The sequence below is a fragment of the Carettochelys insculpta genome, chromosome 9, assembly GCF_033958435.1.
Source record: "Carettochelys insculpta isolate YL-2023 chromosome 9, ASM3395843v1, whole genome shotgun sequence".
In the NCBI taxonomy this organism is placed as follows: Eukaryota; Metazoa; Chordata; order Testudines; family Carettochelyidae; genus Carettochelys; species Carettochelys insculpta.
In genome coordinates, this window is record NC_134145.1 from 50,927,515 (window position 1) to 50,954,381 (window position 26,867).

The following is a 26,867-nucleotide window of genomic DNA, read 5'->3' on the forward strand; positions in this document are numbered from 1 at the left end:
GCACCCAACTTCGAAATAGCTTATTTCGATGTTGCGACATCGAAATAGGCTATTTCGATGAATAACGTCTACACGTCCTCCAGGGCTGGCAACGTCGATGTTCAACTTCGACGTTGCTCAGCCCAACATCGAAATAGGCACAGCGAGGGAACGTCTACACGGCAAAGTAGCACACATCGAAATAAGGGAGCCAGGCACAGCTGCAGACAGGGTCACGGGGCGGACTCAACAGCAAGCCGCTCCCTTAAAGGGCCCCTCCCAGACACACTTTCATTAAACAGTGCAAGATACACAGAGCCAACAACTAGTTGCAGACCCTGTATATGCAGCACGGACCCCCAGCTGCAGCAGCAGCAGCCAGAAGCCCTGGGCTAAGGGCTGCTGCCCACGGTGACCACAGAGCCCCGCAAGGGCTGGAGAGAGAGTATCTCTCAACCCCCCAGCTGATGGCCGCCATGGAGGACCCCGCTATTTCGATGTTGCGGGACGCGGATCGTCTACACGTCCCTACTTCGATGTTGAACGTCGAAGTAGGGCGCTATTCCCATCCGCTCATGGGGTTAGCGACTTCGACGTCTCGCCGCCTAACGTCGATTTCAACTTCGAAATAGCGCCCAACACGTGTAGACGTGACGGGCGCTATTTCGAAGTTACTGCCGCTACTTCGAAGTAGCGTGCACGTGTAGACGCAGCCTATATGTTTAGTATTTTAACTGTGCAATGCTCTGAATTTTAGCTTGTGAATGAGTGTTTAGAGTATGGTACAGTAACTACCGTTGCAAACCTCAGCACTTTTATTTCTAGCACAGGCTTTTCCTGGATAGTGGTGGATGTGGATGAGGATGAGGATATGGACCTAGTCTTCTCCGGATGGTTGGAGAAGGACAGGAAGCAGCCAATTTCCTATGGTTTGCACTAGGTGAGTGGGGTCCTCAGCTTCTTCCTCAAAACAACTTTTTCAGTTCCAGACAAGGATTGAGATGAACAAAAAGCGGCTCCTATCTTAAATTCTCCGTAAATTCACAGTCTTAGTGGGGCTTACAAAACAGTTTTCTTTTCTCTTCTCTCTCTGTATGTAGCCTATTGCCAGGTCAGAAACAGAGGGTCAGGCCTAGCGGTTGGAGCAGTAGCACAGGTCTCGTGGTTGGTTGGTGGGCCAGGAACCAGAGCCAAAGGTCTTAGCTGAAGATGGGAGCCAAGATCAAGTTCAGAATAAAGCAAGACTAGTGCAGGGAGCTGATCTGGAGAAGGGCTGAAGCAGGTTAAGGTCCGTGTTGTCTGTCACTACTGTCAGGAAGGGGAGAGGTTTAAGACATGAAGTGACATTGAAAAGTGTGAGCTGCTGTTTGTTCTCTGAAGCTTACACTCCTACCCTGAGAGTCAAAACAACAGTTTTGGGTTGTGAGAATTATTTGGTTTCCATGGAAAATTTCAACTTGCAAAGAGAATTTGTGATTGAAATGCGAAATCTGTGGTTCAGACTACCCCTCTTTCTTATCCGCAGCTCAGGTTCTGTAGCTCAGGGGCGCACAAAGTGTGTGTGTGGGGGGGAAGGGGCGACATTTTGTAAGAGGGACTCAGTGCAATTGGCTCCCTGCCTCCCCAGTCCTCTGCTTTCTGCCCAGTGGCCTCTGCCATTGTGGTCGCTAGAGGAACGCCACCCCCTGCCCGGCCACTGGACCAGTTGGAATGTTCAGAGGCTCTGAGGCAAATGGCAAGGCCAGGCCATCGAGTTCCCGAGTTGGTAAGGCAGACGCATTGGTCCCCACAGCCTGTGTCACACTGGCCCCCTGAAGTGCCCCAATATTCTGGTGTGGAGCGAGGGCTGCCTGTGGGAGTGCAGGGCAGCCTTCAGCCTGGTGCCACTGCTACTCGTCAACATGGTGCAGCTGTGAGTCCCCTTGAGTTCCCCACATACCCTCCTGGGGTCTGACCCCAAGCACCTCTCTCTCTTCGGGGCACCCTCTGGAGCCTCCCTTGCTCCTTTCCTGAGCATTCCCCCTTCCTGAGTACCCCCTCCCTGCATCCCTTGTAGTTTTCCCACAAACTGCAGGGGCCCAGTGTAATTGCAGGGCTGAAAACGGGGACCCTAGCTAAAAAGTTTGCTCATTCCTGCTCTAGCTGAACCATATCTCCCGTGATGAACCCAGCCATGAGAGCCCCTGCTATATTAGCATATCTGAGCAAGAGGGGTGCTATGATGCATTATGGGAAATGTAGTCCCGCAAGGGATTCTAGCCCATAGAGGGAATGGCTGCATGAATAACTGAGTCCCAGAAAGCACTTCTAAATCAATTTTTTTCAGGTTTTGGCCAAAATTGTTTGGCTTTCAGTTTTGGATGGATTTTACATTCAGCTCTAATATCAGCATAGGAACATACTACCATTCTTTGTAAGGCAAATTCATCCATTGGCTGCTATCTTCTGTTCTTCATTTAACATTTCAAAACATTAATAAACTGGAAGAAAGTCTCTTTTGATAAATCATCAGTTTCTAATGTATTAATGAGTCATTGCTGTCAGTCTGAAGCCTGTGTTTGAATTTCTGATAGATTTCTGATCCAAGGAATCTGGGATATGAATCCCTTTCCATGTGCATGTAAACTATTCTCTGAGCTTCATCAAAACAAGACAGAGTGGGTTCTTGAATAGTCCTGATAATAGCTTCCCTTGTAGAACTATCAATATTTATCTGAAAAATAAAACAACATTAAAGGAAATTACAACAAAAATATGGAGAATGAAAAAGAAAAGATGACACTCAGTAGTCAACAGCCTATGCCTTATATCCATGTGGTCAGCTTTCACACCATGTCCCCTATCAGCACTCTATGGCTCTCACTGGTCAGAACTTCTGAAGAACACACCATCACTTACCTAAATATGGATACAGAAGCTATAGTAGAAAGATGTTAAAAAAATAGAAATTTAGTATTTAAAGATCTTGGTTTAAAATGTTTGCCCTCCCAAGTTAGGTTTCTATGTCCATATTGAAAGCCTGTTTTTCAGACGTTCTGACTAATGGAAATCAGTAGGAGCCGCTGGGTGCTAATCATTTTTGTATCAGAGGGGTAACCGTGTTAGTCTGCATCTGCAAAAACAACAAGAAGCCCTGTGGCACCTGTGGGGGACCACGGCTCACAATGTACTATAGCGACCTTTTGGAGGGCAAGTAGGTGGGCAATTGGGTCAGTGTCTTTATGTTTGCCAGGGACTGAGGTTCACCCAGGATCAGCCTGCAGCAGCAGGCTAATCCAGCACCTGAGGTTAATCAACCCCCTGCTGCCCATTAAGGCCTGTGGAACCCTTTAAAAGACTTCCCTGAGGGAAGGAAGAAAGGGGATAGACTAGGAAAAAACAGTAGAGAAGGCCCTGAAAGAGGACTATGCACCAGGATAAGGTATGGGGGAAGGAGCCCAGGGAGGAAGCTGTTGCACTTTGGGCTGAGGGAGACAGCTCCTCTAGCAGCTGCTATCTATGGTCCTTGGGTCAGAACCTGGACTGACTGGGAGGGGGCCAGGTTCCCCCTAGACCACTCCACACACTCTTGGGCAGCTTGGAAGGGGAAGGAGGAGACCCAACATCCATGGGGGACCTCCCCCATTTATGACCATGCTAATGATGGAATGGGCTCAATAGGCTGTGCTCCACCCCTGGGAAAACTGGGAGGGTAGAGCAAAAGGGATGTAGCAAGCCTCTGAAGCAGTTTTTTAATTGCCACAAAGTGTAGGATGCACAAGGAGTAGCTCAGGACTTTGTTGCACACCTTATGGACTAACAGACAGGTGTGGGGTGTGTGTGTTGGGTTTTTTTTTAAGCATAAGCTTTTGTGGGCAAAGACCCCCCTCTGTCAGATACATCCTTCTTGGGGCCGGGGGACAGGCCTCAGGGTTATTATACAACAGGGATTGTGCATCAATCCTGATTAGGAAGAGGGGTTATAGCAGGGGACTCAGGAGTCATGTGCAGACTTGCAGTGAATGAGTAGAAGGTTTGTGGCTGTATAAGCCAGCAATGCTGGTGACGCTTAGATTTCTGATAGACCGTTACTCCAAACAAAAATTGAGCATCACCATGCTCTAACAGATTAACTAAGGCAACTGCAGTTCAACAAAACATTTTGTAAGCTAGACTTGGTCTGTTAAGGTAGACTGTTAGCGGAGGAAAGATGAGTTGGAGGGATGTGAATTAATGAGTATAATCTTTGATGTGTGGTGATTTTAGTTGTAGCAAAGGTATGCTTCTGGGGGAGGGTGGCACAATCTAATCCTTCCTGGATACTTCTGTATTTTTGTTTGTTTTGAGTACAGACTACATTGGGATCACCATCAGTTTCCATTTAAAAAAAAAAATCAAACACTCATTTTGCAGAGGAAAAAGTCGAAAACAGAAAGCAAGTGTGTTCCCAAAGACTCAAAACCCGAAGATACACTAAGAACTCAAATTATTATTTTAACATTTTTTGTATGCTCTCATGCATTTGAGAACTGAACTGTGATTATTTGGAGTCTGAGGCTGGCAATATTGCTTTTTATTTGTGAAAAGCGAAAGGAAGGTTATCCAACTTGGATTACATGTTTTTTGTACACTTCTGATTGAATTTTTCAAAAATGTCAATGCAAAGTTCAAATAAGAAAACAGTGAAACAACCAATCAAGCTGTTCTCCCAAAACCAAAAGCTCTCAAATTTTTAAAGTGATACCATGAGCTGTTGAGCCATTCTCTGAGTTTTCAATTTGAAGGCTGATACTGTTAACAGTCACCCTACTCCAAATTTAGCCTGCCATCAGAGAATCAAACTGGGTTCTCTCTACCCCTCATGTCTCCAGCAACTTAGTTAATAGTTCTGTGGATGATGCATGAGCCATCTGCAGGGGTAATGAATAAAAATTAAATACAATCTTTGTCAGTAAAGTGAGAAGATAGGAGAGATCTCTTAGGTATCTTGTTTATATAGTATCTTGACAGAAAAAAAACACTTCATCTTATCACTTTGTACAGCCAAATCTAGTCCAATTTTCCTAAAATGGGTCTTTTTTTGGAGGATTATTGATGGTTGGTTTATTGATGTAACAGAGCCATTTGGGTTGAATTACTCCCATTTTTCTCACTGCACCAGTGCTTTTGGGAACTTGATGGTCTTTTAGCTTGCATCAGCCAGCTCTGGCAAAGGATGAAACTGGGTGGACTTCCACATGCAAGTAAGAGCTGAGCTACACAGCCTGTACCAGCCAGAAAGCTCTCTAGACTAACATTTCTCACCCTCATTGACAGCTTGGTTTACAGTCTGGGTGGTGCAGCTCACACGGCTCTCCAGAAGTGCTGCCATGTCCCTGCTGTTCCTCAGCAGAGGAACAGTCATGGGTGCACAGTCCCCACCCAACCCCAAGCACTGGATCCACAGTACCCATTGGCTTGGAGCAGTGCTCAATGGTGGGTTGCTGGGGTGATATCAGTGTGTAGAGGCATCACACAGAACCACCTAGCTGTGCCTCTGTCTAGAAGCAGCAATGACATGTCACTACATGCAAGGAGCCACATGAGGTGAACACCCACAACCCCCTCCACACCCAACCCCCCTCTCTGAGACTACCCCCTACCACACTCTAAACCCCTTGGTTTCAGCTTCATGCCTGTACCCCTTTCCCAAACACTCTGTTAAACAGAATACTTCACTAACCATCACCCCCAGCCTGCTGCAATGCCAAATAACAATGGTTTTACTGTACTTAGTCCAGCCTTTCCATAACTAAGGGCCTCTTTCAAAGGCTTCTGAAGCATATGGAAAGATTTCCATTGGCACCAACCCAGGAATTTAGTTCTAGACCCTGTTCTGGCACTGACTCCCTCTGTAGATATAGTTAATAGTCTTTGCCCATGTGCCTCAGTTTCTTATATGAAATAAGCTTAAAAATACTTAATTACCTTCTTCACAGGAGTTCTGGAAAGAGGATTAATCAAGCGAATGCTTTTACGCTGCTTTGTACAGTGAGTGCCACTGCAACCTGTTGTTGCTATGTTCAGTTTCAACACTTAAACATGTACAGATCTCTAATATAAATGTGGGGTGAGGAAGGGACAGATCAGTTTTTGCAATGTTGACTCACCTCTTTAGGTGCCTGGGCTTCAATGTAGTTTTTAAAAATTTTCCTGGCCACAGAGATTCTTTTCCTTCTGGATGTAATCTTCTTGAAAGTTTCACATTCTAGCCAGAATTCAATGTTCTCATCACTGTATTCTGTCTTCAGGTAGCTCTTGTAGATTATAGGCCCATCTGAAAAGATTTCAGAAGTCAAATTTTATAAACTAAATGATAGCATTTAGGAAGAGAATGGCCTTGCAGATTTTGTTCAGCTCGGAGTGAAAGGCTACAGCTACACTAGCAAGATTTTTTTTCCAACAAAACAAGAGCCTTGTGGACAAAACTCATGGCACATCCACATACAAAAGCCGGTCGACTGGAGGGGCAGGGGCACCCCTATTTATACCCATGAGTGCATTTGTTCTCCATTCCTTGCAGATCGTGATAGACATCAACCAGGTGCTGCTCTGGAGGCTCACGGGTGTCAGGGACTTGGAAACAGCCATCACAGGTTTTGCCGCCCTCTGCTTCCCCCATTGCTTTATAGTGATTAACGGCACGCCCATTGAGGTCAGAGCCATGGACCTCAGCGCTGGCCACTACTTGAATAGTAAGGGCTACCATTCCATCGTGCTGCAAGTGTTGGTGGACCCTTGAGGCTGGTTCGTGACATGTATGTGAGCTGGCCAGGCTGGGTGTATGATGCACATGTGTTCTGGAACTCTGGCCTCTTCCCACAGGATGGACAGTGGGTCTCATCTTCCAGTGGGAGTGCACCATCAGGGAGATCACAATGCCTCTCCGCATGGTGGGTGACTCTGCCTACCCCCTGCAGCCATGGTTTATTTGGCCATACGCGGGTCACCTCAGTCCCACCGCAGAGCTCTTCAAGGGCCATCTTGCCCAGGCATGCTATCCCAGGAAGTGTGCCTTTTCTCACTTGAGGGTGAGATTTAGGTGCCTGCTCACAGGCCTGGATGTTGGAGTGAAGAACATACCCCAGGTTGTGGGGGCCTACTCTACCCTCCAAAACCTCACTGAGGCCAGGGCGGAGACCTTCCATAGGGCTGGATGGATGAGGCTACAAGCAGCCTGACACACCCCCGACCAGTAAGTCCACAATAATGGGCTTTGCATCCCAGAAGCCCTCTGGATGGCTTTCACCTGTTGGCCCCAGTGACCATCCCCAGACACCCCCTACAGGCCCCTCCCACCCACCTCACTGCTCCCTGCCCAGTAATGGGTGACGTGGTGGTGGGGAAAATGTTTACTGAGATACAGAAACTTTTGTAGTAATAAAAAAACCCTGCAATAACTGTATGGGGGTAACAATATGTATGGGGGTGGGGCTTGGGATGGGGTATCCCAATGCGGGGGGGGGACGGGACTGCGGATGTGTGGCATTACTCCAGGGAGGGCCATGAACCCTAGTGGCTGTGGGAACCCCTCCCACCTTAGGTGTGGGCTGGATTGGGTCCAGGAGCAGGGGAAGGACGGGGTGTGGGGGGGGGCATGCAGTGGGTACACCTTGGCAGGGAGGGTGGTCTGCCTTGGCAGGGGGAGGGGGCTGCCTCAGAGGGACTCACCGTGGCTGTGATCCAGGCTACAAGGCCCCATAGGGTGGCAGGAGAGATGTTTGGGCATGGTGGGGTGTCTAGGGGTGTGAGAAGCTGGGCTGGCAGCTCAGCAAGGACTGTGCACATGGTATGCAGCAGGCTCATCACCTCCACCCATATCGCCCACTGCCAGGCCATGTCAGCTTCATCCAGGGCCAGCTACCACTCGGCCAGAGTGCTCTGGTGGTGGAGGATGGCTGTGTAGGTGGCAGCCTTGTCCTCCTGCCTGTGCAACGTGGCCATTCGCGGCCTAGCTGGGCGCAGTGTTGAGGGTGATATAGCCCTCTTGGCTTCTGATCCTGGGTAGGGCTGGCCAGCCCTGGGGAGGTCCTGGGGCTCTGCTAGCACATGGTTGGTGCCCCTCTAAGGGATGGAAGGGAGGAGAGCAATGGCATGTTAGTCCCACATCCCAGCCATGGTTGCTGTACCTCCCTCCCCCTCATGGGCAGCTGCCCCCATCCTGGGACAGGGATATTCCAGGAATGTTGCAACATGTGCCCAACAGGGTGGGCCATGCTGCACTTGGCATCTGTAATGCTGTGGTGATGGGGCTGACTAGGGCAGATATCCATGCCCCCCCCACACCCAGGAAACCAGCTAGTGAGCAAGGAGGGGTTGCCTGGGCAAGCGGGCGTGGGGGTCATTGCTTGAATTCAGCGTGGCTCTTCCTGAGGCCCCTACACATGCATGCAGCTCACAGTGCTATCCACTGGGTGTTACCTGTGGGTATGCCTACCTGCTAGAGGCCCACTCGTGAGTGGGATATCTGGGTTTGGGCTATTGCCTGTGTACCTGCACCACCTCAGGCTGTGGCAGGGGTGGCCCCTCTCCCCACCCAAGATATGTGACATGCTGGGCACTTACCAGAGGGTCCCTGGAAGAGGTCAGGATACCCAGATGAAGGTGGTAAGTCTCAAGGATGCAGAAGGCACCTTGATAACAAGGGTCCTATTTGTGGAGTTGCCCTCAGATGGGACCTCCAACTCTAGGTCCTGGTCCGATGCACTGGCATGGCTGGAGGATGTGGGGTGGGGAGCTTTCTCGCTGGCAAGGAGCCCATGCAGCTTTCGATAAGATGGGCTGGTGGCCAGTGCCTGGCTGGCGCTGTCCCAGGCCCAGATGTATCCCTGTCTTAATTCTTTCACGTTGCACTGAAGCTGGTCTGGGGCCTGGGTAGAGTGGCCTCAGGCAGCAAAGCTGCTGTCTAGAGAGGCATAGGTGGGAGCATTATGCTGGTGGCCCATGGTATCCTAGAGGACCTCCTCATCTTGCCAGAACCACAGAAGGTCCTGGAGCTCTGGCTCAGTCTATCAACGGGCCTTCCATTTTGTGCTCCATGTGGGCTCCTGTGGTCCCTCAGCCAGCTCTGGTGAGGCCTCCTGGGGGTTGTGTGGTGGCTGAGTGCTGGCCATGGTGGCTCTGGTTGCTGCAGAGGTGGCTGGAGGGTGTGGGTCGAAGCAGCATGCGTGTTCACTACCTCCACGCTCTGTTTTCTGCCACGGGGTTTCTGGGTCCCTGCAGCTTTAACAGCAGCTGGAAGCAGAGGCCATAGAGCTCTGATAGTGCTGGCAAGGGCATCTCCATGCTCCAGCTGGCTGGTGCAATGGAGCATTCCACCCCCCTCCCTTGGAAAAATGGTTCATGGAACATCCTACAGCTGCTTTTTTTCCAAAAAGTCTTTTGGAAGAAGGTGCTTTTCCTGACGTTGGGGGGAGGGAGACAAAGAGATCCTCTGGAAGAAGCACTGTTCTTTCAAATTCCTTGCAAAACAACGCTTTTTGTCTGTAGTCATGTGAAAGATCTTGCTAGTGTAGCCATTGCTAATGTGACACACAAGTTTCAGGCTTCAATATTCTTTTTATACATGCTCAGAACTCCCTTAACAGCAGTAAGAGCTGCACATGTTCAGACAGCAGAATACTGAATAAAATTTACCTGCTTTCGGTGGCTTCAAAATCACAAAATGTATCAAATCCAGCGTAAGACTGATAACTATTTTCAACAATTCAGCTACACAGAGTGAAAAATTGCTAAACGTCAAAGTCATGGTCTGAGTGGGAAAAGGAGATGGTTCCCCCGCCATATCATCAATTGTAAAGGTGACTTTTGTTGCTAGGATCCACAGACCATGTTTGCTATATCCCATGGATCACTATCAGCAGGGCCAACGGACACTGGAGGCCTGGGAGCAGGGGCAGGGCCAGGATGGAAGGGATGAGGCTTAGGGCAGTTAGCCCTGCCTCCATACTCTTCCAAAGCCATGCACAGAGCAGCTACATTGCATTGCCATGACATTGTAAAGGGACCTAGAACTCCAGCTGCCAATGTCACTACTTCAGCAGCGGTAGCGGCCAAAATGCTGACACCCATTGGAATGCCAGGTTCCCCGCCTTGGCCTGGGGCAGGCCTGTTTTGCTATTGTGAAAGGCTGCCTATATTTAGTCCAAATATCCCAGCTCCTGTTGATTTTTTGTTTCACTGGTGGTAGTAGTTGCTGGGGACATAGTACAGTATGTTACCAAGCCACCAGCTTCAAGAATTTAATAATAGGTGTGGCAGGGCCAGGGTGAAGGCTTCCTCAGTGGGAGCCCAAACAAGCAGGAGGGACTGCAGGGCAATCACAGGCAGCTGGGTGGGAGATGGCCCCAATGACTGGGCCAATAAGAGGCCTTTAAAACCCTTCACAGTGGGAAGGGCAGAGAGAGTGAGAGGTGAGCAGAGAGACACAAGGGCCATGTCTACACTAGCCCCAAACTTCGAAATGGCCACGCAAATAGCCATTTCGAAGTTTACTAATGAAGCACTGAAATGCATATTCAGCGCTTCATTAGCATGCGGGTGGCCACGGCACTTCGAAATTGATGCGCCTTGCCGCCACGCGGCTCGTCCCGACAGGGCTCCTTTTCGAAAGGACCCCGCCTACTTCGAAGTCCCCTTATTCCCATCAGCTGAGGCTAAGGGAGTCAGCTCCTCCCACTGGCAGCTGCACAGGAGCCCTGGGACAGAACCCAGCATGAGTGGGCTGGGTTCCCCCCAGACTGCCCCTTGCCCCAGCAAGGGCAAAAGGGCCCTTAAGTGGTCCTAGCAGACTGAACAGAGGCCCAGGAATAGGCCTGCCTTTGTCACATAGGTCCTTTACACCTGCTCTGGGGAGCACTAGCTGAAGCAGCGGCTAATATGCCTGAAGACATGAGACCGTTGGGGTTACAACCACTGTTTATCACTTGTTGTGCAGCACCTTTGTTAACAATAGTGAGACATTTTCCAGCAAAACCTAGTGTAGACAAATACATTATGGTCATTATAACTCTGGGGTAAGCAGCTGCAGTGTCACTGACTTCAAGTGAAGTTTCTCACTGTTCATGTACTTGGCCTTCCCACGGTATACTACAACTGGAAGGAATCTCAAGAGGTCATCAAGTCCAGTTTTCTGTACTCATGGCAGGACAAAGCACCATGTAGGTCATCCCTGTTAGCTATTTATCTAATCTGTTCTTAAATACTTCCAATGATGGAGATACTTCAACCACCCTAGGCAATATATTCACACAACTAATGACCCTGGCATTGGGAATTTTTTCCTAATGTCCAACCTAAACTTCCCTTGCTGCAGTTTAAGCCTATTGCTTCTAGTCCTATCCTCAGACTAGGGAGAACAATTTTTCTCACTTCTCCTTGTAACTCTTTTAGGCACTTGAGAACCACATCATGCCATCTAAGTTTTCTCTTTTCTAAACTATACAAGCCCAGTTCTTTCAGCCTTCCCTCATAGCTCATGTTCTCTAGACCTTTAATCATTCTTGTTTCTCTTCTCTGGACCTTCTTCAATTTCTCCACACCTTTCTTGAAATGTGGTGCCTGGAACTGGACACAATTCTCCAATTAAGGCCTAATCAGCACAGAGTAGAATGGAAGAATGGCTTCTTGTGTCTTGCTGGCATGGCGTAGTAGGCAGAGGTCTGGCTAATCCGTGACAATGCCTCCATAATATCTCAAATAAGGGCCCCTGGCAGGCTGCTTGCCTTCTGAGATGACTAGTCAAGGCAACAGATGAGTGCCTCTGCCCCCATCACAAGAGAGTCTCTGAGCACCACTGCCCTATGTTTCCTCTTTGCAGTGGTAGTAGTAGACCTCCCACCCAGCCTTGGGGGCACGAGGCTTGTCATTTGCTGTAGGGGGTGATTCCTTATCTGCCATATCCAAAACAGCTTAATGGTTTCCCAGTACCAGGATAGGAGAGTTGGGAGCTGGAGTAAGCACTGCCTGCTGCCAGAAGTGAGCAGCTGCTAGTGTCCCCTTGAGCCATCTCTTCTTCCACCAGTGGTATGTCAGCAGTCCTTTGTAGTGAAACAGCTATTTTAGCCTCAGCTGTCTCCACATGAATACTATTCAGGATCTGCTGATAGATTCAGATATTCCTCACCCTAGACACCTCCTCCTGTAGCTCTCTCTCATATGTTTTCTGAGAGACTTCACCAGCAGGCACCTTTCACATTGGATGGTCCACCCTGCAGCCTGGATTTCAGTAAGTGAGAATTTTAAGTCTCAGTCCCTTCAAAACCATACCAGGATCTGGGTAGAAGAATCCAGGATCAGGAGGCCTGTCTCTGTACAGGTGCACGTGGAAGAGGCAGAGGTGTTGCAGTTCTTCCAAAACATACCAGTACTCCCTCTGTCAAACTCCCCTTTAAGCTCCCCGTCTGCAGCCCCCTGTCTGCTTTGCTCCCCAGTCACTCTGCCTCTGGCTTTTAAAGGCTGCTCATCTAAGTCAGGTTATTCACATAGGGGAAGGCTGACCAAAGGAAATCAAGGGAACAAAGTCACACAATCTCAACTGCCACAGTAACTGAAATTGGAATCAAAATTCAAACACTCAAGCTGGAACTTCAAAACCTCTAGGGATGGAGATTCCAGCACCTCTCTAAGTAACACACTCCAGTGTTTCACCACACTCCTAGTGAAAAAAATTTTCCTAATATCCAACCTACATCTCCTCCTCTGTAACTTGAGACCATTTGTCCTTTTTCTGCCATCCATCACTACTGAGAACAGCCTCTCTTCATCACCTTTAGAGCCCACCCTCCCTTCAGGAAGTTGAAGGCTGCTATCAAATTGCCACTCACCTTTCTCTTCTGAAAACAAAATAAGCCCAAATCTCTCAGCCTGTCCTCGTAGCTCATGTGTTCCAAACCCCTAATAATTTTTGTTGCCCTCTGCCAGACCCACACCAATGCATCCACGTACCTTAGTATACTAGAAGGCCCAGAACTGGATGCAATACTCCAGATGTGGCCTCACCAGTGCTGAATCGAAGGGAATACTGACTTCTTTAGATCTAACTTCTTTAGATCTGCTGGAAATGCTCCTCCGAATGCACCCCAATATGCTATTAGCTTTTTTGGTTACAAGGGAACACTGTTGCTTCATATCCAACCTCTCATTCACTGTAACCCCCAAATTCTTTTCTGCTGCACTGCTACTTAGCCAGTCAGTCTCCAGGAGGGATTCTTCTGTCCCAAGTGAAGGACTCTGAACCTGTCTTTGAACCTCATCAGATTTCTTTTGGCCCAATCTTCCAATTTATCTAGGTCATTCTCGATACAATCCCTACCCTCCAATATAAGCTCCCTCTAGCTTAACGTCATTGAAAAGTTGATGAGGGCGTAATCCATTCCATTATCACGTCATTAATAAAGATATAAAAGAATTCCAGCCCTAGAACCAATCCTTGAGGCACGCCACTTGAAACCAACCAGACACTAAGCCATTGATCACTGCCCGCTGTGCCTGACCATCTAGCTCGCTTTCTATTCACCTTACAGTCCATTTATCTAATCCACACTTCCTTGTTTTATGGACAAGAATATTGTGGCAGACTATCAAAAGCTTTGCTAAAGTCCAGGTATATCACATCCATTGACTTCCCCATGTCCACACAGCCGGTTACGGGACTTGCCCTTGGTGAATCCATGTTGACTACTCCTGATCACTTTCCCCGCTTCTAAGTGCTGCAAAATGGACCCTTGAGGATACCTTCCATGATTTTTCTGGGGACAGAGGTAAGGTTGACTCGTCTATAGTTCCTTGGCTTGTCCTTCATTCCTTTTTAAAGATGGGCACTATATTTGCCTTTTTCCAGTCATCCAGTACCTTGCCTTATTGCTGAGTTTTCAGAGAAATGGCCAAGGGCTCTGCAATGACATTTGCCAGTTCCTTCAGTACCCTTGGAAGCATTAAATCCAAACCCATGGATTTGTGTGTCCCCAGCTTTTCTAAATAAGTCTTAACCTGTTTTTTCTCTGCTGAGGGCTGTCCACCTCCTTCCCATACTGCATTGCCTAGTGCAGTAATCTGGTAGCTGACCTTGTCCATGAAGACAGAAGCAAAAAAAACATTTTGAGTACTACAGCTGACACACAATTACCTCCCTCATTCAGAAAAGAGCCCCACACCCTCCTCGATCTCCCTCCTATTGTAAACATGCCTGTAGAAACCTGTCTAGCAACCATCTTGTACACACTAGGATGTCTATTTATCTACAGCCAAGCATTCAGTTACCACAGAATTGCTCCATGGAGAAAGTCTGTGATATGCACACAAACACTTTTAAAGAATGTCTTCACCAAACTAGGACATGCAACCAACAAAATAGATCACATCATGAAATGGGTCATGCAAATATCTTGTCGAAACCTGCTTCAGTACAGTGGGAAAAAAAAACCTTACTGAACATACACCCTTCATTTTCACTTACCACCTCCTGTTGGAATCCACAAACACCCAGGGAATTTCAAAATGGGGTGTCATCAAACTACAACCCATACTTAAGGAGACCACATCCCAAAAGAAATCTTCCATAAACTTTTCTTGTGGCCTTCAAACAACCTCCCAAACATCACAAAGATCATTCTCAACACCTAGCTCCCTACAGACTAGGACACACCAATTTAAAACAAATTCATATACTGCCATAATAGCAAATGCAAACTTGCAGATATATGTCCATTGCTGCAATGACTAGTACTCAGAACATACCTTTTCAGATGCTGGATTTATGACTCATTACCATTGGCAACACACCCTCCTGCCTGCTAATCCTTAATGGACAACTTACTTTTAAGTGGTCTCCTACAACACTTGTGAATCCCTTATGTTCAATGGTCTGCTCTAGTTTGTATCTAATTTGGATGCACTGGTTACCTTCTCCAGATCCAAAGAAGAACTCTGTGAAGCTGAAATATGTAACCTTTCCACCAACAGAAGCTATTACCTCACCTACCTTTATCTGAGAAGAATTCATACAGACTGAGTATATTTCAATGGGCATTAAGGGCATTAGTAATTAATTCACCATTAACACTTTTAATTTGGTTTCCTTTGCACCAGAGGGCAGTTCCCATAAAACACAGTAAATGGTGCTATCTAGGATATCATGTAAGTTCTCCCATCCCTATCCAGATAGGGATTTCCAGAAAAGAATTAAGTAGCTGGTAAATAACTCAGCTGGAGTACAAACGTACAACTACTTACATTTTGTAGCCATCAGCTTTTCAAAAGATTGGGACCACTGTAGCACTTCCTCCAGTGAAACTCTTTGCAAAAGAGGGGAAAGGTTATTGTTGTGGTATTAGAGTTGTAGTTAACTGTGTGGTTGATGCTAGGTTTATAAATAAAGCAAAACTGCATTATCTAAAATACTATTGCATAATTTTTTGCTCAGTGCAAATTCACTTTTGGACTTCAGATGCTACAGTTTTGGAGTCAAGAGAACTTGCAGCAACTATGGGCCTAGTTCTGCATTAAATCACACACACCTGACTTCCTGCCAACCAGGCTGTTAGTGAGCTAAATGATCCAACCAGGGGCTGGTTCTCCACACAGTGCCAGGAATAGATATGGAGGAACAGCAGGACTTGTGGGAATAGGTGATCAGGTGCAACAGGGAGAGAAATATGTAAAGGGCCTCTGGGTGGGTAGCAGAGGTAACCAGCCACTGCCTGCTGCACTCATTAACTACCACAGCAAGCAGTCCATGGTGGCTGGAAATGGGGTGGTAGGCAGGCAGTGGAACCTGCTGGCCAAGAGCTGGCATGCAGCAAGGATTCCACTGATGGGCCAGCAGGGGGAGTGGCCAGCTCAGCCCACTGCAGCTTTGCCCAGCCTCTAGCATGGCACTCCCCGCCCCCATCATCAGCCACTGGATCCTTCTGCTCACTGCTGGTGCATGATCAGCTGGCAAGCAAGCATCCAGCCAGCAGTAGGCTGAGCCTACCAGAACTGATGGGAGGGGAGAGACAGAAAACATGAGACCATTTGCCAGGTTTTTAAAGAAACTAGAGACACCAGCAGGAGGGTTTAGATACGGGACTGTCCCTTTTAAAAACAGGACATCCGGTCACCTTACCTTTGATCCTTCCATTTTGGCATCAGTTACTGAATCTCAACTAAAGCCACTTAATTACCATAAAGTTCAAGAATAATCTATATTTTATTAAAAGCAGTATTGGCTTGTGGAGAGTGGGTGCTAAGAACGATTCATAAGCCTGCTTTGTACAACAGCTGTTTGCTGATTTTGCAGCTTAGCCTGTGGTGATTTTTGTTATAATTCTAGGACAGATACCATTGCTGTGATCTTCCTGTTTGTTATAACAAGCTAATTTTTTCTGGGCAGGAAAATTTATATCAGTTCCTCTGCACATTTCTGAATAATTTAACCCATATTTTTGGTGCAAATTTTGCAACCACCAAATGGTGGCCTCATTCCTTCTGTGATTTCTGCTCACACAGTTTGTTCTCTTCCAAATTGGACTTTTCTCACGCTTAACTGACCTCCTCTTTGTAGAAGTACTTGACACGTGGTCACAGGGAGAGAAGCAGCTCTGCAAAACTCGCATCTTGTTCCTGTGAATGCTTATTCTTTGTTAGAGCCACTTCTGAGTCATATCTGCTGTTACTGACACGGATGCATTTTTACTGCTGTCAGCATTAGCATTCTTCTGCAGAGCAAGTGACATTCTTGTTTGTTCGTCTTCTCAAGCACCTACAAAACTGCCACCTTATTTCCGTTTCAAAATAATTGTCTTCAGTGAAAAGTAGTACAAACACAGCCTGATTTTAGTTACTCTCTACTGGTAAGTTAACACTTAGGGTAGACTTTGTTTTACCATAAACTGAAGAAGTATTGTGAAGCCACAGAGGGGAAGAGGAATATGGGCTATTAAGCTATTTGCTACTTTTCTAATAATAACCCCACTTAGTCACAGTAATTGTATCAGTAAGATCTACTGCTGTGAAAATATTCATGCAGAGGGAAAAGGTCTTGTTACATCTTCACTGGCCAGTGTATGCTGCACAGTTAGAAAAGGCAAAGTACTTAAGGCACTCTGGTCCATTGCAGAAGGTCCTGGACTGGGATTCATGAGATAAGGCTCTGCTACTGAACAACTGTGTGACCTTGGACAAGTCACTTGAATATTGCTTTCCCTTCCAACCTTTTCCTGTTTTGTGTTTAAGTAGTTCCTGCTCTGAGAGGCCTACAGTTTCTCGCTGTGTTTGTATGGTGCCTTGCACAATGGGGTCACAGTCTTGGTTAATATTTCTATGTGCTACTGTAATAAAAATAATAAATATACTCTTAGTATCAGTGGTGAGATTATGGGCTCAATGAGTCATGTAATCAAAGAACACTAGAACTGGAAGGGACCTCGAGAGGTCATCAAGTCCAGTACCCTGCCCTCGTGGCAGGACCAAATGCTGTCTAGACCATCACTGATGGATTTCTATCTAACCTGCTCCTAAATGTCTCCACAGATGGAGATTCCCCAACCTCCTTAGGTTGTTTTGGATGTTTATATGTGGTTTGTCTCCTCCCATCAGGCAAATTGCTAAGGAGAACTGGTTGGGGTTTGTTTTTCCACATAGAAAAACTTGATTTTTCAGTAAAACATAGGAAAAAAAACTGTAAAACTTTGGGCTGAAGGTTTCATTTTGGAAATGCCATTGTCATTCTTCATGTGAGCTGTAGTTCTGTTGCTTCGTGGATTTCTCCTCCGTGGGCCGTGATACACCACGATACTCCTCTCTTGCTAAATAGTTGCATGTACACAGGACTCTCTGGCATCATGGGAGATGTGAACTGATAAGATCACTTGCCCAGCTGGGAGAAATGGGAGCACAAGGCACACAATTTCACTGGCTGTGGGGATGAGTTTAAAAATATGCCTGTGGGGGGAGGGGGGAAACGAGAGCACCAAAACATTTTGTGTTATATGGTGTAGCTCTGTTGACTTCAATGGGCTTGTATCAGGAGTTGAGTTTGGACTAAGATGTCTGTGCCTGAACAGTTCAAATAAAAACAGTCCTATTAGTCACAGCATAAAGAAAATGAAATTATATTGAAATTGATCTACTCTGAAGCAACAACATAAATAACAGGTAATGAATATGTGCAGCCATGATGGCAACACACACGGGTAAATATTCAGCATAAAGCTTTCTTCGGTCAGAAGGCTGAATCCCTTCATGTGATGTTGGATTATGCAACTGCAGAATTATAGTGATACTTACTTAGAGCTGATCCTACTTTCATCTGCTCTGAATAGTTTACAAAGCCAACAAATACTTGAGTTCATTCTCCTAAATAAAGAAAACATGTGAGTTTTGGAACCTGATATATTACAGCTCGTCTTCTTAAAGTCCACCCTGCTTTGGGAGATCCAACCAGAGCCAACCATGTTCCTCATTTTACATACAGGGAATATCATTGGAATTGATCAGAGCTCTAAAACCAGAATGTACTGTTAAAATTCACACACTGTAGGAATGAAAATATTTGGCAAGAATGAGGCTTCTTTACTCATCTCAATTGAAATTTAATATATGGCTCTTCAGCATTAACAAAAATATAACTGTAAGACTTTACTTTTAAATGATTGTTAATGGTCTAGTTGAAACAGAATAAATTATTGCATTTTTAAAATACTTCTTTCTTTGGTGCTTATTTTGTAGAAAAACATGGATATAACAATTTCCCTCTCTTTATAAAATGACACATCAGTAACTCCACAATCCCAGATGCGTGACTCTAGAAAAGCTGCCAGTCTTATTGCAATCAACTGGAATGCCATGTTCCTAAATTTGACTTTTCCCTGGACCTTTTTCCAGGGTTTTGTTTTGCATTCTCTTTTATTGTGAAGTAAGTTTATTCCTTCACTAAAAATGTTTAGAGGGACACACTATAAATATGCCTGTGAAGATTTAAGAGATTTGAGGCCTGACTCTAAGTCCATGAAAGTTACTGGGAATCTCTCCAGTGGGCTTTGGATCTTATATGTATGAGCTCAAGAGTTTTAAACTGAGTAACTTTGAGTTTGTGAGTGAATTAGTGAATCTCCAGTCTGGGACATGATGAACCACTATTAAAATATATTATTGATCATACTTAGTAAACTTGTTCTGATATCTGGTTCCTATCAATAACTGGAAGCAATACCTGTGTTGTAGCAATGAGGAAATTAAGGAACTAATTATCCTGCTATGTTATTTGTGAAAGGAAGAACATATACTACTTTTTATTTATAATTTTGTTTTATTAATTTGTCCATCTTCTTCTTAAAGCAACGCCATATCTTCTGAAAGCCAAATTCGCCCATAAATTTATGCATAACTTTGTTTTCTGGACTAGGTCGTTCTGTAAGATGAGCAGGGCCATTGACAGTCGGGGAGTGGGGGCGAGGGAAGAGAGCAATTACCCTGAGGCCTGGTGATTTGAAATAGCTTGGGGCTCCAGGCTCTCACTGCTGCTACTGTGGCAGCACTGGTGGCCAGAGCCACAGGCCCCTTAACTCACCACCATGTCCTGTGCAGCTCTGTCCTGGATGCACCAAGAGCTGGGTTAGGGAAGCGCAGTGTGTACTGGGTGGTGTTGAGGGCTGGCTAGTCCTAATCCTGCCCCTTGCACCCAGTGCTGATCCCCTCCCATGCCAAATGCCGTTGCCAGCACTGAAAATAAATTTCTGTACAGATGAGACTAGAATTAGGTGACTACACTGTAGTTCCCACCAGTAATCTAAAGGATATCTTTCCAGTCCAGTAATTTAAATCCACAATGTGGTTCAGATTAGGCCTTGATTGGCTTGCATCTATCCTAGGGCTAGGTTATGTCTTTACATTGGAATACAAAATAAACATGGTGTGGAGTTTCACTGTCCCAAAGAGACATTAAGTGGGTCTTTGCCCACGAAAGCTTATGCTCCAAAATATCTTTGTCGGTAAGGTGCCACGGGGCTTCTTGTTTTTATTCTGAACTATGGAATCCTTAAATTCACTTCTTTCTTATAATCAGGGCCAGATCCCTAGAGCCTAAACTACATCACTTCAGACCATCTGAGAATTTAGCCCATTAGGTTCCCTACCAGATATCCTTGTGAAGCACCATAACTGACAATATTGTTTGAAGCCTTATCCTGCCACACAGTTTAATTGGCACATCTCACAAATTCTAGGTATGTAAATGGAGTTAGCAAAACTACCCTGTTCAGTCGGCAGCGTTATCCCTTTCCTGATCAGGTATAACACCTCTGGCGACAGTGTTTTGTCAACAGTGCCAGTGCAGACACTTCTGTCGAGAGAGAGAGCTTCTGGTTCCCTGGGCAGCCCTGTTCACAGATATTCTGGTCAGCCACTCTGAGAGAGGGACGGGCAGTCTGGCTGCTCTCTATGGACAGGAAGGCTTGCTCTTCTGATCTATTTTGTCAATATATGTCAATAGAAGTACAGCTGAGATTTCTCTGTTGACAGTGTCCTCTGTCGACAGAGGCTGCCAGCATAGATGCGGCTATTGTGTCCAGTTGGGAAAGTTGGCACCTATACCGATCAAAGTTTGCAGCAGCAAAGGATTGCTCCATGAGTTTGTAATTTTATTCTTATTGCTTTGTACATCACCATATTTTTATTGCATTTTAAGTTAATGGTAATGATAATTGCATCCAGGTCAAGGTTCTCTTTCTATAGAATATGCACAGGCTGCACATCTGTGTGCAGCCTTTCCCGTACTGCTTTATCCCATGCTTCCTGGAGAAGTCACTTGTAAGTAACTCAGTTTGGCTGTTTCTGCACATGCCACTTTCTCCAAAAGGAAGGATGATCCCCCAAGTGCTGCGCTTCTAAACGCTGTTTTGGAGTCCAGAAGAGCTTCTGCTGGACTGCAAATCATGTGACTTTATGCTAATGAGGTGTGGGGAATTTACATCAGTGCCTTGTTAGCATATTTCGGGTCATTTATTTTCATGCCACGTTCTCCGAAAGTGGCATGTGTAGAAATGGCCTTTCTGTCCTGTTCAGCAGTTGGCCTCTCTGCAGAGCCTAGAGAACAAAACTCCTTTGATAAGAAGTAGTTCTGTGGCACCCTAGAGGTTAACAAATTTATTAAATCATGAGCTAGAAGGTGGGTTTTACCCACAAAAGCTCATAACCTAGTAAATTTGTTTGTCTCTAAGGTGCCATAGGACTTGCTGTTATTTTTATCAGCAGGTTAGCTGTGTTTGCAAAAACTATGAGCGGTCCTGAGGCACCTTTATAGACTAACAGATTTTTTGGAGCATAAGCTTTTTGTTGGCAAAGAACCGCTTCATTAGATACATCTGACGAAGAGGGTTTTACCCACAAAAGCTTATGCTCCAAAAAAATCTAGTAGCCTATAAGGTGCTACAGGACAACTTGTTTTTGCTGTTATTTGTGAAGCTACAGACTAGCACAGCAATCCCTCTAAAACTCCATTGAGTTCCTAAGGACACAATCTTACCCTAGGATGTCAACTGGTAGGCTGTTTGCAATTTTTAATTTTTTTCCTAAATATTTTGCTCTTTTTGGAATATTGGAATTTCTTTCTGTTTGATGCTTCCACTTGGGCCTTGGTTTTTGGATTTAACTTTAATATGTGTAGTTTCACGTACTGAATATAAAAACACCCTTCTCCTATGTTTTCTTTCTTTATGCTCTTTTTAAATAAGCTTTTTACAGAGTTTGAAATCTTGCATTTTTAGTTGAGTGGTTTAGCCCACTTAAGGGTGTTCGTGCATTTATCATGAGGTTTCAAGTGCTTACTTTGACAGGAGTGTCGTTGTCTGGGTGTCATGTCATGGGGAAGTCTGTGGTGGCTAATCCTGTGAGGCTTTCGGTATCCACATTTAGCGGATGTGCTCTGCACCATTCGGGAGGTGGCCTTCGTTTTAATGCATGAGCATTTGTATAGCCCATTTCTCATGCAAAAAGATTTTTACACATAAAGAGTCCTTAGACTGCGCACCCTGACATTTTGCTCCTTAGCCTGTCTGCACTGGGTATCTCCAATGACTGAAAGCAGTATGCAGTCTAATGGTATCCCAATATTTTCATTTCCCTTGTGAGCCTAACTCTTACTGTTCATAATCAATTTCACCTGTAGGATTTCTGGTACTGTGTCAGCACACAGGTCAGTTTATAGAATTATATCATGAAACAATATGAACATTTCATTCATAATGCTTTCAAAACACTGGCACACACATAATCCAGTTCTACAATAAGAGTAGGTTTAATGAAATATGAGGGTGTAGATTAATGTGGTAATGGAAATTCATACTAAACCACAACAGTCTTCAGTATTTTTGTAGTTCTTTTTCATCAGCTTGCTGTTTTTCCTTTGGAGCCCTGCCCCTCATATGGATCTGCAAAGACATACACACTGGTATGCCAATTGTTTTGTTCTGGATTAGCACAAAATATTTTATACTTCTGATAACTGTTATATTCATGTGAGTTTCAAGGGACAGTATTCACGTGGTGTAAATCAGCATAATTCTACTGAAAACAATGAGTTATGCTCACTTACTCCACAGTGGTCTTAATCTGGAGGAGTTATTTTCTATTTTCAAATGTTATGTGCAAATTACACATCTCTTCCTCACTTTATTATAAAACTTTTCAATATGAGGTCATGATTAGTATTTTAACATGTAGGAGTGTGCATTTCCAGCAGATTTGATAGCTCAAAAGGCAGGGCCATAGCTCAGTTAGTACAGTATATGAATGAATGAATGTAGTCTCTCATTTTCTGAGAACTGATCTCACTTTTGATAGTAACTGTAGCTAAAGCTATTCACAAGTGGAAAGGATATGAGTAATACAGGTCTGTCATGACTGTAATTAACATAATCTATAATGAGAGAACATCCTGCAAAACGAAAAAATGTCTTGATATATCAAAGAGAAAGACCTTTATTTTGAATAAAACTATAAAGTACCTTTATTTCAAGCATGAGAAGATTTGCCATTTAATAAAGCTATTTACTGTTTTTGTATGCAGTTATTTTGACTATTTGTGTGAAGTCTTCATCAGGAAACTTTTATGATAAAAGTTTAATTGAAGTCCAACCTCTCCATTTTCAGTTTATTGCACAGAATTTTATTGATAACGCACTGAGAATTTAATGCAGCAGGCTCAGACAGGCCTACATTTGTCTATACATTGTACTTATTTAGCAAATGGGTGCTGCTGCCATTCTAAGGCTGGCCTTACAAGTGTGTGTGAGGAAGTTTATCCTTCTGAAGAAAATATTCAACTTAAATTTGAATTCTGAAAAGAGAGGTACAAAATCTTATACTTACAATTTTTCTTCTTGAGCTTCTTACTCATTCATTTAGTAGTCCTCCTGGCCAAGTGTTACAAGTTTCCAAATTCCATCCTGAGTGTTTTGTTTTTCTTCTGACGTAAAAGGTCTTGTCACACTCTGGTTGTATCCACGCTGTTTGTGCAGTTGTCCGACTCCTTTCTTGCAAATATGTATGCAAACAATGTGTGTAGTTTATATGACCCAAAAAAAAAAAAGTTCCATTGGGCTCCTGATGTGGCAGTCATAAAGAGGTTGTTACTACTGTGACCTCTGCAATGATCAACTGAGAAGTAGTAGTATTTTACAGTATTGAAATCTTTTATATATTGTCCATCAGGGCCAGTTTTGTGACTATTATTTTCCATCTCTTGATCAACTGATATAGCATAGAAAACATTAGAAACATGTGATTGAAAAGAAAAATGGTAAATTCATGTTACAGATGTGATCAAGAAGTGATTATCTCGTGTTTTGTTAGTGTTACTTTTCTGCTCTGAAACTGAATTCTCTGTAAGTTCCTTAGTACGATATGTGTTTTATCTGTGCATTTCCAGTCAACTTAAACATGTAGCACAATGTTTGATCCCAAAGTGCTATGTTAAATTATGATTTGTTTTTCCATTGAGTGAGGTCCTTTATCATCGTTATCATAGTTGGCAAGAAGATTGTCACCAGTGCAGAGTTATATCAAGCTATCTGCAACGGAGTTATTCTGTCAAGTTAGAATAAGTCAAATGAGAACGGTCATACTACAAAATAACACTTGAATTGTTACAGCCACATTGAGGATGCACTTCCTACAGTGTGGCACTAAGGCATGAGGGACACAACCTATAGCTCTCAGTTCTTCCTTAAGATGAGCCATGCTATGAATCTTTTCCCAGTGAATTATGGGAGGAGTTGTCTGTCATTCCTGAACACATGGGGGACTTTGGAGGTGATTGGAGGATTAATTGTACTTGAGTGGTACCAGCTTGTGTCTACAGAATATGGTTTTAGCACATGATGAGTTGTGGTTACTTGAGTTTTAGCCTGAGTTAGTACCATTTAGGAATGAATTAAGTAGTTTCATGCTTTTCAAGAATTAACCACTGGAGGCGACAGTTTGTCTCTAAGGTCACAGAGGTGACTGAACCAGACCTGTGTGGCATTAGGACCCTACATTGCAGAGCTGGGCAGCTGAGACAAACCCAAATGAAGGGTTCTCTGACCTGCCACTGGGTTCCTCCACTTGTATCATAACCACTGAACAATTTTGTCCCCCAAGAAAGTCAAAGGAATCCTACCCTATTGGTTTTGAACCTCTTCTAGGAGGTAGGAGTGGGATGGGGGCCAGATTGCCTTGAGAACGTGCATGACGTTGACATGAATAATGTAACGAAATGGACACTGAGTTGCAAAAAAGTTTTGGTGTTGCCAAAGTGGCATTTTGGAAGGGATCAACCCTGTTTACCACCACCCCAGTTTAATTTTTCACTGGATCTTTTTCTCTGCTTTATTTTACCCAGTTAAATTAAGTTGAAGTCACGTTTTCAAACCACAATGGTTTAACATGCCAGGCTTATTTTATTCCAGATGACTGTACTAGTGTGTGGCCCATTCATTTGCATAAAGGTGTACCTCCACCTTGTCTGTCCCAACAACAGTTATTCTGCTTAAGAAGAAATAAAAAGTCCCAATTTTTCAATGTGTAAATTGGCAGAGAAGCCTTGGCAGATTGCCACTGGCTTCAGTGAAACTCCACATGGATATAAGGGTCTACCTGCGTGGAACTCATTGCAAGACTGGCAACTCTTTTTGCAAAGAGGAGATTACAAACGTTCCGAGTAGAAGTATTCAACACTAGCCCACCCTTGCTTAAGAAGGGAGTTTGAGGGGTGAAACAGTAAGGAAATTCCAAAGATTCAAGCTCTGATTTGCTTAATGAGGAGGAAGGGAGTGGGCTGAATTTGCCAGTATGCTTATCTGATTAGACCATCTGAATGTTTCAAAACTCACTCTTCTAAAGCAATCCCTTTCTGCTGGATTTGTTATAAGTCAGTGTGCTCATTCTGCTTTTGTTTACTTGTCATACTTTTCCACAGACTTTCAGAACACGGTGTTATTTAATTATTTTGCACACAGAACCCTGAACAACTATTTGTGCTGTGTAACACGAGCATATCATTTCACAGATGCATTGCCCAATTTTATTTGTGTGCTTGATCAAAAAAAACCACGCGTTTGCACAAACGGGGTGTTACGGATGATTGTGAATTCAGAATTCATAACTAAAGTAGTATGAAGAAGTAGCCAGAATATGACAGGAGGCAAAGCACACCATGCTGCAATTATATTCAAAAACCTTTAATAAAGTAATGTTGCGGCAGTTGAACAATGTGACCAAACTTGTTCAACACAAAGTCCTGTTTGGCTGTTTAACTGTCACCAGTGAGTGAAATCGGTGCCACTCAAACATTTGTGTATAATTGATGTTTTCTAAAAAGAGAAATATTTTACAGCTCAGAATAGGCTAAATCTATTATTCATCTATCTGATTGCACTGTCTTGAATACCTTAAGACCTAAACTGGAACTCTAACTGACTTTAGAAAGAATCAGCTGATTACGAGAAAAAAATATCTGTAATGACTGAAGTACATCCATACTGCAGGGATCAGCAACCTTTATGAAGCAGAGTGCCTAAATCTGACCTTTTCACCTCTATATATGGTCCAAATGCCAGTAATACCTCTTAAAGTCACTAGTAGTCCTACTTACAACAGTATCATTAACAAATAAATTAAGATGCAGAGCTTTACTCTTTAGATGGTGGTTGGTAGCATTACCTGGTCTTTTGCTAATCCATAGGTGGCATGGCTTTGAGCAAACTCCCAGCTGCATTGGGAGGGGAGTGGCAGGGCTGAGCCCTGACCTTGCATGCCAATGAAAATTGGCTTATGTGCCACTCTTGGCACTAGTGTCAGGGGTTGCTGACCCCTGGCCTAATGATTTCTTTTTGGCTTATGAAATGAATGTGTTTGGTCTCGGCCCAGTTTCTAGTAGACAGTTGTCCTTTTAAACATTGCACCCTTATATTGGCATTTGTTGAACTTCTGTTGATGGTCTCAGTGGAGGCCCCAGCTTGGAATGGGAATATTGTTATGTATTATTTGTATTTGTGGTAGTATCTGGGAGACTCAAACATTGACCAAAATTCCATTGGGGAACGTGATGGGCAAACTCAAAAAGCTAAAATGGGAAATTGCTGGTCTAAGGAGCTTACGTCTAAAGTAGAGACTAACATCCTCCATTTCTCTTTGAAATGATTGGAAAATATACAGGTGCCACTCTGAAAAGATGCTTTTACTGCTCTGCTGTTTTTCTTCTGTGGGTTAAGAAAGGACTTGGTTCTCCATAACAAATAGTTAGTTGAAGCTAAGCGCTTGTTGATTGCAATGGTTCAGGATCAGGTCTCAAATTCACACACAGTTTTAAAAAAGTGTAAGTTATTAATTCATTCATATGAAACAATGCAAAA

General features: G+C 44.5%; 1 protein-coding gene across 1 annotated transcript; it reads right to left on the bottom strand.

The window, feature by feature from the left end:
- Window positions 1–2,492: 2,492 nt before the first annotated feature.
- Window positions 2,493–18,350, bottom strand: RGS13 (regulator of G protein signaling 13). Its single transcript, XM_075002454.1, has 4 exons — window positions 18,265–18,350; window positions 15,229–15,290; window positions 6,108–6,274; window positions 2,493–2,692 (listed from the first exon to the last, which is right to left on the bottom strand). Exons 1-4 carry the CDS (start codon window positions 18,348–18,350, stop codon window positions 2,495–2,497), a joined length of 513 nt encoding a protein of 170 aa, XP_074858555.1. The 3' UTR covers window positions 2,493–2,494.
- Between the last annotated feature and the right edge of the window lie 8,517 nt (window positions 18,351–26,867).

Excerpts from the sequence above, each read along its gene's own strand:
- RGS13 (XM_075002454.1), bottom strand. The coding sequence starts at position 18,350 with ATGTTTTCTTTATTTAGGAGAATGAACTCAAGTATTTGTTGGCTTTGT. Across the intron at positions 15,291-18,264 it reads GAAAGTAGGATCAGCTCTAA|AGTTTCACTGGAGGAAGTGC; the intron begins GTAAGTATCACT and ends TCTTTTGCAAAG. Across the intron at positions 2,693-6,107 it reads AAGCCCAGGCACCTAAAGAG|ATAAATATTGATAGTTCTAC; the intron begins GTGAGTCAACAT and ends TTTATTTTTCAG.